This window comes from Nansenia antarctica (genome assembly GCF_963989245.1).
Source record: "Nansenia antarctica genome assembly, chromosome: 1".
NCBI lineage: Eukaryota > Metazoa > Chordata > Actinopteri > Argentiniformes > Microstomatidae > Nansenia > Nansenia antarctica.
Window position 1 is genome coordinate 84,286,487 of NC_137674.1, and position 9,579 is coordinate 84,296,065.

The 9,579-nt window shown below is 44.0% G+C and overlaps 1 protein-coding gene across 1 annotated transcript in view; it reads left to right on the forward strand.

The window, feature by feature from the left end:
• Window positions 1-7,050, forward strand: part of b3glcta (beta 3-glucosyltransferase a) — a 115,014-nt gene extending 107,964 nt beyond the window's left edge. Inside the window, exons 12-15 of the mRNA XM_080535039.1 lie at window positions 1,124-1,220; window positions 2,791-2,910; window positions 3,752-3,896; window positions 6,799-7,050. Of these exons, the coding sequence (XP_080391165.1) occupies window positions 1,124-1,220; window positions 2,791-2,910; window positions 3,752-3,896; window positions 6,799-6,966 (530 nt within the window). The 3' untranslated portion in view covers window positions 6,967-7,050. The remainder of the gene's footprint in view (window positions 1-1,123; window positions 1,221-2,790; window positions 2,911-3,751; window positions 3,897-6,798) is intronic.
• Window positions 7,051-9,579: the final 2,529 nt, after the last annotated feature.

Sequence of the window (9,579 nt, forward strand, 5' to 3'; positions counted from 1 at the left end):
TTCATAGTCACCGTAGCTTAGAGTAACGATTCAAGGATAGATCCCATCCATATCAATCCCATTGATCTTCTGCCTCCTTAAGGGTCCTATTTCCTCAGAAATTCTCTCCATTGATTATTTTGTAGATAAATTAATATAAATGTACTCATTTAAATCCTTCTGTGGGATTGTTTGACACCGAATTGCAGCGGTCCTACTGTATATAGTATCTGATTGAAGCCAAGTGTGTAGTGCCTGGTCAATATGTTCAATAAGTCATTGTCAGTACAGACACTTACTATTGTGTGGTCTGGAACTAGGAGCCCAGAGAGGGGGGGGGGGGGGATGGCAGGGTGGGGAGGGCAGGGTGGGGGGCTGGGCGGGGGCGGGGGTGGGGAGGGATCGTTACTGGAACATTTTATATTGCTGTAATGTTTTGCGATGATTACTAAAATGGCAATAAAATATGTATTTACAAAATATATATGTTCAATAAAATGGTCATAAATGTAAGCGTTACATAATTGGATGGCTCCTCTCTGTAGAGATCCTTGTCTGGAGTTAAACAACCGCAAGATACTAGTACTAAAATGTGTGACGGAAACCGTGACTTGGATGCGGGTGACCATGCAAAATGTACTTTCATAGCCGGTATAACCAGTCAACTGTTGAATGCTGTGGAGGAGCGTAAACCTGGCTGCTTTTAACACTAGAACAGCCATGAGTGGGGTCATTTGACCTTGTGAGATTTTTTTTTTTATATCTTTGCACTCGGACCAAATTTCAGGACCCTCCTTTCATGACTTTTCCTAGATATGTGCGTTCTACCACCCAGTATCCTTACATTTTCAAAATCACATCAGGATAAGCTAGTGTAAAGCTGTTTTGCAGTTTTTCTGTGTAGGATGCAGGCTAATTTACAACTAGTGGTCGTTGTGTGTAAGTAGCAGCTTCCCATTGTAAAGACTATGGTAATTTGACCCCCGAGGCGGCTCTTATAGTAGACACGGCTGTTCTAGTGTTAAGCCTCTGTCCCTAGAACGTGTGGTGTTTTACATGTGAACCAGTTGTCCTCTCACGCCGTTGACTGTGACTAGCCTGTTTGAACTGAAGCTACTAACTGAATATGTTGTCTGATTTGCAGGTCATTGTGGGAAAACCTTTGCGATCCTGGAGAGATATATCAACGTGGGGCCAAAGACAAACTGGTTGCTAGTTGTGGATGATGACACACTTATCAGGTATACTGAATCTGTCAATGACCTGTGTATCCTCTAATAACATCACTCACAGTGTAATTATTGGTTTACCAACTCCTCTTAAGTGCAAGGCTCTTATTTTTTGTTTAACATGGAAGTTACCGAATGTTTTAACACTAGAAGAGCCATGGGTGGGGTCATTTGACCCTGTCATGACTTCCTAGATATGTGCGTTCTACCACCCAGTATCCTTACATTTTCTAAATCACATCAGGATATGCTAGTATAAACAGGGGTGCACATAACTGGTGCGCCAGTGCGCATGCGTCGCCAAAATGCATGCTGCGCGGCAGATCAGCGGCATGAACGCGCTCTTGCGCACCAACAGCTGGAAGCGCTGGGAGAGGAATGTACTTCCTCAAAATTCAACTGCTGACTGCTGCATCACTGCAAGCCCCACTAAGTAACTATTTGCCGTCCCCTCAGCCCGACGAGTAATCCATCACAACAGTCGACCGACGACCACCACGGCGACTCCCCTCACGAAAACATTCGGAAAGTATCGTAACTCGTACTTTCATTCCGCGTATCGCGTATCGCACGGTTATCACGCCGCCGCGTGAAAATTCAGTCCCGAACGACTCGTCGCTAAAAGGGACACGTTTCTTTTCTCTGAAGCTTTCAAACGTTCAGACGTTTGTTTTACAGCTTTATTATCGCACCTAGACCCCTGACCCAGGATATGGTTGGGAATTCTATTAGAAAAAAGAAAAAAAATGACTTTGTTGCACAATCAAAATAATGAGCTATTTAAAGTGATGGCCTACAACATCCTCTACCATGGCTGAAATTGAGGACAGTATTAACAGCAGTCAAGAGAGCAGTGATGATGATGATTAAGCTTGTAGCATAAGTAAATGCTTAGGCTGTAACTTTTTGTTGAAAAGTTGATTTCAGTGTTTACAGAACAGAGCAGTGCTTAAAGAGATGTCAGTTGATTTCATTGTGTTTAAAGAACAGACATTCAGTTAGTGCTTAAAGAGATGTCAGTTGATTTCATTGTGTTTAAAGGAGTCTGACAGACTTTCATGCTTAAAGAGCAGTCATTTGATTTTGCATTTGTTTCTTTTGTTTTGCACACAATCTTTATTTATTATTATTATTATTATTATTATTTAATCTTTATTTATGAATAAATGTCGTTTTGCTAATATAAGTTATCCATGTATCCCTTTTTTATCCATCCTGTGGGACGGGTCGTGACTCGCGAGCTCGGGGAGCACCAAGCATCATCCCTAGGTGCTCCTCTGAGCACTGGCCCCAAAAAGTTATGTGCACCCCTGAGTATAAAGCTATTTTGCAGTTTTTCTGTGTAGGAGGCAGGCTAATTTACAAGACGCGCCAACTAGTGGTCGTTGTGTGTCAGTAGCTGCTTCCAATGCTAACGACTATGGTCATTTGACCCCCCCGAGGCGGCTCTTATAGTAGGTAAACTAGACATGGCTGTTCTAGTGTTAAAGCACAGGGGCAGGGGGGTAGTTCATAATCTTAATTCAGGGTTCTGATGGGGGATAACAGTGTGTGTGATGACAGTAGTCTCTGTCCTCCCCAGCCTCCCCAGACTGCAGGGCCTGCTGAGCTGCTACAACCCCTCGGAGCCCGTGTGTCTGGGGGAGAGATACGGCTACGGGCTGAGCCAGGGGGGGTACAGCTACATCACCGGAGGAGGGGGGTGAGTCACCTACAGCACACCTCAGTAGAAGAAAGGCAACTTTGAATGGGAGGACTGCACATGGGCCGGCTGTGGCGCAGGAGGTAGAGCCGGCGTCTAATGATCGCAAGGTCGGCAGATCGGCGGTTCGAACCCCAACCCCGGCTGGCCACATGTCGAGATGTCCTTGGGCAAGACACTGAACCCCAAATTGCTCCCAATGGCTCCTTGCATGGTAGCTTGCTGCCATTGGTGTGTGAATGTGTGTGTGCATGTGTGAATGAGAGGCCGTTGGAAAGCGCTTTGGAATAAGGCACTATGTAAGTCAGTCCATTTGCCATTTACACGGGAGGGTGTCATAAAAGGCAGCAGAGTATGTTAGATAGACACATTTTATGATTTTTTTTTATTTTATTAATTGGTGTCAGCCTTCACATTGTGGAGGCAAATTGAAAGATAAATCCCTAATTTGAGTGTTAATTGTTTTTGCTCATGACTTGTGGATTATTTATGAACATGGCTGTTCTTTAGGGTATCCATTTTAAATCATGATGTTTGTTAAAACGTAATAGCCACTAGATAAAATGTCATGACCCTCCTTTCATGACTTTTCCTAGATATGTGCGTTCTACCAGCCAGTATCCTTACATTTTCAAAATCACATCAGGATAAGCTAGTATAACGCTATTTGCAGTTTTTCTGAGTAGGAGGCAGGCTAATTTACAAAACGCACCAATTAGTGGTCTTTGTGTGTAAATTGCAGCTTCCAATTCTAAAGAATCGGCAGCTCTAATAGTAGGTAAAAAAGGCACGGCTGTTCTAATGTTAATGTGTTCTCCACCTCCTTCCTCTGTTCTAACAGGATGGTGTTCAGTAGGGAGGCGGTGGTCAGGCTGCTGAGCAGTGGCTGTAAGTGCTACAGTAACGACGCCCCAGATGACATGGTGCTGGGGATGTGCCTCAACTCCCTGGGGATCCCCGTCACACACAGCCCCCTCTTCCACCAGGTAACAAACCCCCTCTTCCACCAGGTAACAAGCTCTCTATGTGACACGGTCTGGTCATTTTAGACTGAAGAGATTTGGTGAGGCTGCATTCTCATTTTAAGCACCCAGATTGTGGAATGCACTGCCAGTTTACATTAGAGATGCAACCTCAGCACAAATGTTCAAGTCAAGACTAAAAACCCATCTTTTTAATATTGCCTTTAAATGACTAAATAATTAAATTATATAATGATTGGAGCACTTTGAGCTGCAATGTTTGCAGGAAAAGTGCTACACAAATAAAGGTTACTATTATTATTATTATTATTATGATTTGGTCCGCATGTCGGCAACCGATCAGAATGTTCAGACTTTTCTTTTTAAACACGGAACTACGTTTCAACGTCGTTGAGAATCACGACACAAACTCGCTAGTCAAGCCAAAATGCCGCAACGCAATGGGTTCGGTGAGTAATCCCCCCACTGCTACCTAGTTAACTAGAACACTACTTTACATTGTTAGCAGGCTCACAAAACATGCTGTGTTAGTTGACTAGTGATGTGTCATTGATTTTCTTTTTAAATTTGTTTTTTCAGATTTTATCCCTTTTTCACCCAATTTAGTATCCAATTGAACCCAACCTAGCATCCAATTATCCCCTGCCTATTGCGTAGGATCCGCCGCACGACCCCGTGGCCGGCAGCCCCAGAGGAGAGAGCCAGGCAGACTAGCTGACTGGCTCCTCGAGCCCAGCACCGTTATTCCGGCACCCCGGGGGCGCTGTTGCGCGACGGATCCTTGTCCGGAAATACTCCTATACCGCCCTCGGGAGCGGCCGCTCAATATGCCGCTCCCTGTGTGTGCCCCGGCCATATCCGGGTCTGGCGAGCTGGGATTCGATCCCAGTCCCCGGTGGGCAGCTTGCACTAGTGGCTAGTGCTTAGACCGCTACACCACCGCGGGGCACGTGTCATTGATTTTCAACAACGCAGAAATGTTTTCACATTTTTCGAAAGAAAAGTCTGATCATTACATCAGATCCCGACATGAGGACCAAAGCATTAGAACGTGTCACATAACACCAAGTCTGAGGATCTCCCACATTCAACATATCTACTGTCTTATGACGGTTGTTTTGTCAAAGCTATAGTAAAACAAGCTATAGTACAAAGTCAAAGTCAAAAGTCACTTTATTGTCCCATGACTGGGAAATGTGTTTTGGGCTTACACCACACTGCAGCCAAAAAAGAACAACAGACAATACAACATGTTAAAACACAGACAGAAGGCAACCCTGATTCAGACAAGAGTAGAATTAAAACGGTAAGTCAAATCCATCCAACATTCATCTGGTGCTGTTTAAAAGTTTAACTGAAACCGGAATAAAAGAATTCTTTAAAAATGAAAGTTTTTTTTAAAGAAAGCATAAGTTATAATGATCTGTTTTTGTCTAACTTTATCTTTCAAGAGATAATTGCCCTCCCTAGTTTCTGAAGTAAAAATTTGAAGACTTTATCTCTCACTGTATCATTTCATTTAATTACTCTGTTTGGGATTGGTCAACGTTCTCTTGTGCAGTCTCCTACAAGTAATTATTAATACTAGAACAGCCATGGACGGTTAATTTGACACCTGTAGAAAAATGTTATATCTTTGCACTCGATCAAATTTCAGGACCTTCCTTTCAATAATCTTCCTAGATATATGCATTCTTACAACCCAGTATCCTTACATTTTCAAAATCACATCAGGATAAGCTAGTATGAATGAATGAATGAATGGTCTTTATTGTCATTAATACAGTACAGGTACCATACAACGAAATTTAGGAGGGGGGGCTCCCCTGGTGCTTGTAAAAAAGACTAAAAAACAAGAGGTCCAAGGGTAAAATAAAAAAGGTAAAAGAGCTGGTTTACATAAATAAAGGCTATGTACACTATCTACTATACTATACGACTATACTATACAATAAAACACTGTGCTGTACTCTATGCTATGCTATAAATATCCTAACTTTTTCCGGTATCTGAACCTTATGTACACAAGGGTTGTCATATTGCACATAGTATTTTTGCACATTCATTTTAAGTGTCGCAGTTAGCAGGTTTGAAATGTTCACTGTTGTATTTCAATATTGCACTTATGTTTACAATCTAGTAGCTGCCATCAAATTGTCTAGATTTGTCCAGGGCCTAGATTCTAGGTCTTTGCTGTGTTCAGGGTCTGAATGGCCCTGGGGTAGAAGCTGAGCTTCAGTCTATTTGTCCGTGCGAACATGGTCCTGAACCGCCTGCCTGAGCGCAGCCGAACAAAGTGTTCGTTCCCAGGGTGGGATGGGTCCCTGGAGATCTTGGAGGCCTTCCTGAGGCAGCGTGTGTTATACAGCTCTTCCAGAGAGGGGAGGGGGGCGCCGATGATCTTCTGGGCCGATCTCACGACTCTCTGTAGCGCTTTCCTCTCTGCGGCTGTGCAGCTGGAGAACCACATGCAAATGCAGTAGTTGAGGAAGGTCACAAGCAGCTCCTGTCTGAGGTGGTATTTCCTGAGGACTCTCAGGAAGTAGAGCCGCTGTTGTGCCTTCTTGATGATGGCTGCTGTGTTGGTCCTCCAGGACAGGTTCTCCTGTATGTGCACCCCCAGGAATCGGAGAGTTGAGACTCTCTCCACGCTCGCTCCATCGACTAGCAGGGGCTGGACCTCAGATCTTTTCCTCCTGAAGTCTGTATGAAGCTGTTTTGCAGTTTTTTGTGTGTAGGAAGCAGGCTAATTTACAAGCGGCCAATTAGTGGTCGTTGTGTGTAAATAGCAGCTTTCCATTGTAAAGAGTTGTTGACCCCCGAGGCAGCTCTTCTAGTAGGTAAAAAAGCCACAGCTGTTCTGTGGTGTTAAATAAACAAATGCTTTATTCGTCTCACCCTCAAGGCACGACCGGAGGATTACGCTAGGGACTTCCTAGCCCACCAGGTCCCGATCTCCTTCCACAAACACTGGAACATCGACCCCATCGCCGTTTACAACAAGTGGCTGAAGGACGACTTCAGGTCGACAACGTTAGCTGGACGAAATAAGAGCACAAAGGAAGAATTATAGTCATTCATGCTGTACAGTACCCACTATTAGCCTTAGTGTGTGTGAGTGAGTGAGCGAGTGAGTGTGCGCGTGAGTGTGTGCGTGCGGGTGGGTGTGTGGGTGTATGTATGCGTGTCTGTGTCTGTGAGTGTCTTTTTTTGTGGAGTCATGGACAAAAAAATTATCGTCAGCAAATGTAAGTGTAAATGTTTTCTATGTTGTGAATCTTGCATTATCTTCTAGAATAATGTGGAAGGTTTATGCAAGCCTGTGTCCATGACTACTGTGAGTTTGAGCTTTTTAATTAGTTGCATGTTGGGGGTTGTTAGTGTTTGTGTGTTTGAAACCATGGATCTTGTCTGTGTGTATTTATAATATGATATAATCTATTCCCTTCTGAAATTGAAAATCAAAGCTCTTTTTCTTAATAAACATAACATAATGTATAATGTGTACTATTTTGATATAAAAGTGTCATTGCCTAAACATGAGAATCTTGTCTTTGTTTTCACATACATTTGGGGATGGAAATTATCAATTGTGGCTGTCAATAAGAGGAACAAGTGCTATTCTTAATGTGTTCACAGGCAAATGACTGGCAATCGCTTGTTTTGGTCTACCCCTACCCCTAACCATCTGCCCTAACCCTGCCACCTCCCTCCCTCCCATTTGTTGGTTTAACAAATATATCATTGTTTAAAGTGAACTAAAACAATCATATATGTTTTGGTTGTGATAAGAGCTAATAGTATCTCAGGTTTATGAGCAGTTAGATGCTGGCTCCACCTCCTGCGCCACAGCCGCCCCATGAGTTAACTACTAACTACTAGTTAGTTAACTACTACTAACCTGTAGTTAACTACGGTACAGACATTTAAGTTGTTTCATCGCGATATACGGCCAGCGTACCTGCATCCAGGTAGTACACCTTTCAATTCACAGGTATTTCCTTTTGATCAACAGCCAAGACTTTCTCGTCATTCAGAGAGACTGATCATTTCATGCGCAGTTTGCTTGAACTCCAAGGGCCCTATTATGCACTTCATAAGTCTTAAGCAATAAGACGAGGCGGTAGATCTAAACTTAAGACGTGGAGGCGTGGTCAAGGCCACTTTGCTATTATGCGTGCGGTAGTGAGCGCCTAAGACCCGGCGCTAAGCCCAGAAATTAGTCATGGGTGTGTTTTGGGCGTCTTCTCAATCAACCCAATCAGCGTGCCAGGTGCCATTCCCTTTAAGAACCGGCTGCGTTAAGTCATAAGCGCTATGCTATTATGCAGTTCATAGGCGCTAGACTTCATGCACGTTTTGAAACACGAGCGCGCCTCCGCGGTTTGCGCATGCGCGCTGACCCACTTCTTAAGCGCACTTCATTAACATATGAACACTCCCACAATGAGTAATATATGCACGGGAGTCTTACGTCTTATGGGGCCCTATTATGCACTTCATAAGTCTTAAGCAATAAGACGAGGCGGTAGATCTAAACTTAAGACGTGGAGGCGTGGTCAAGGCCACTTTGCTATTATGCGTGCGGTAGTGGGCGCCTAAAACCCGGCGCTAAGCCCAGAAATTAGTCATGGGTGTGTTTTGGGCGTCTTCTCAATCAACCCAATCAGCGTGCCAGGTGCCATTCCCTTTAAGAACCGGCTGCGTTAAGTGTTTAGCGCTATGCTATTATGGAAGTCCTAAGAAGGAGGTCAGCGCGCTTCTCTGCAGAAGAAAGTAACAAGCTCGTGCATGAGGTCAAGGCTCGTCAGTTCGCAATCTTTGGAACGGCGCGAAATCCTCCCCGAGCCAAGGTGGTGCGCAAAACGAGCATGAAGTCTACCGCGTAAGAACTTTTCAAACCACTTCTTAGCGCTAGGCGCAAAGTCAGATCACATAATAGCAGGGGCGCCTAACGCACTTCATTAACATATGAACACTCCCACAATGAGTAATATATGCACGGGAGTCTTACGTCTTATGTGTGGGCGCCTAACGACACCTGCATAATAGCAGTAGCGCGTATGAAGCGCATAATAAGGGTGGCGGTAGGTCTTAACCTGGCGGTGCGTCTTAATTAAGACTTAAGACGGCAAGTTAAGAAGTGCATCATAGGGCCCTATGTGTGGGCGCCTAGAGACACCTGCATAATAGCAGTAGCGCGTATGAAGCGCATAATAAGGGTGGCGGTAGGTCTTAACCTGGCGGTGCGTCTTAATTAAGACTTAAGACGGCAAGTTAAGAAGTGCATAATAGGGCCCCAAGTTATTTTCGGAACAGCGACTGGCTCTATACTGATGTAGTGTTTGTCCTATAAATGATTGTTCACATAAATAGTCTGTATGCGATGATGGCCTTGGGCTGTGGGCATGTTTGATTTTGGTACAGTTCCTTATACTTACAGAGCATGGATTTGAGCAATTATCATCAGTGAAGGTAAGATCATTCAAAGAAGGTAACCTGAACTTTCTGTCTGACAGAATACATGTCGGGTACTATTGTGTGACGGATTGTTCTTGCAGACAGTAGGCTACAGCAGCCATTGTTAATACTGTGCACAAAGTCAAATTCAAGATGATCCTTAATAATGTTTGTCATCCATGAAATAAACCCTGTCCTTGCAAATACATGAATCATTTTGAGAGAT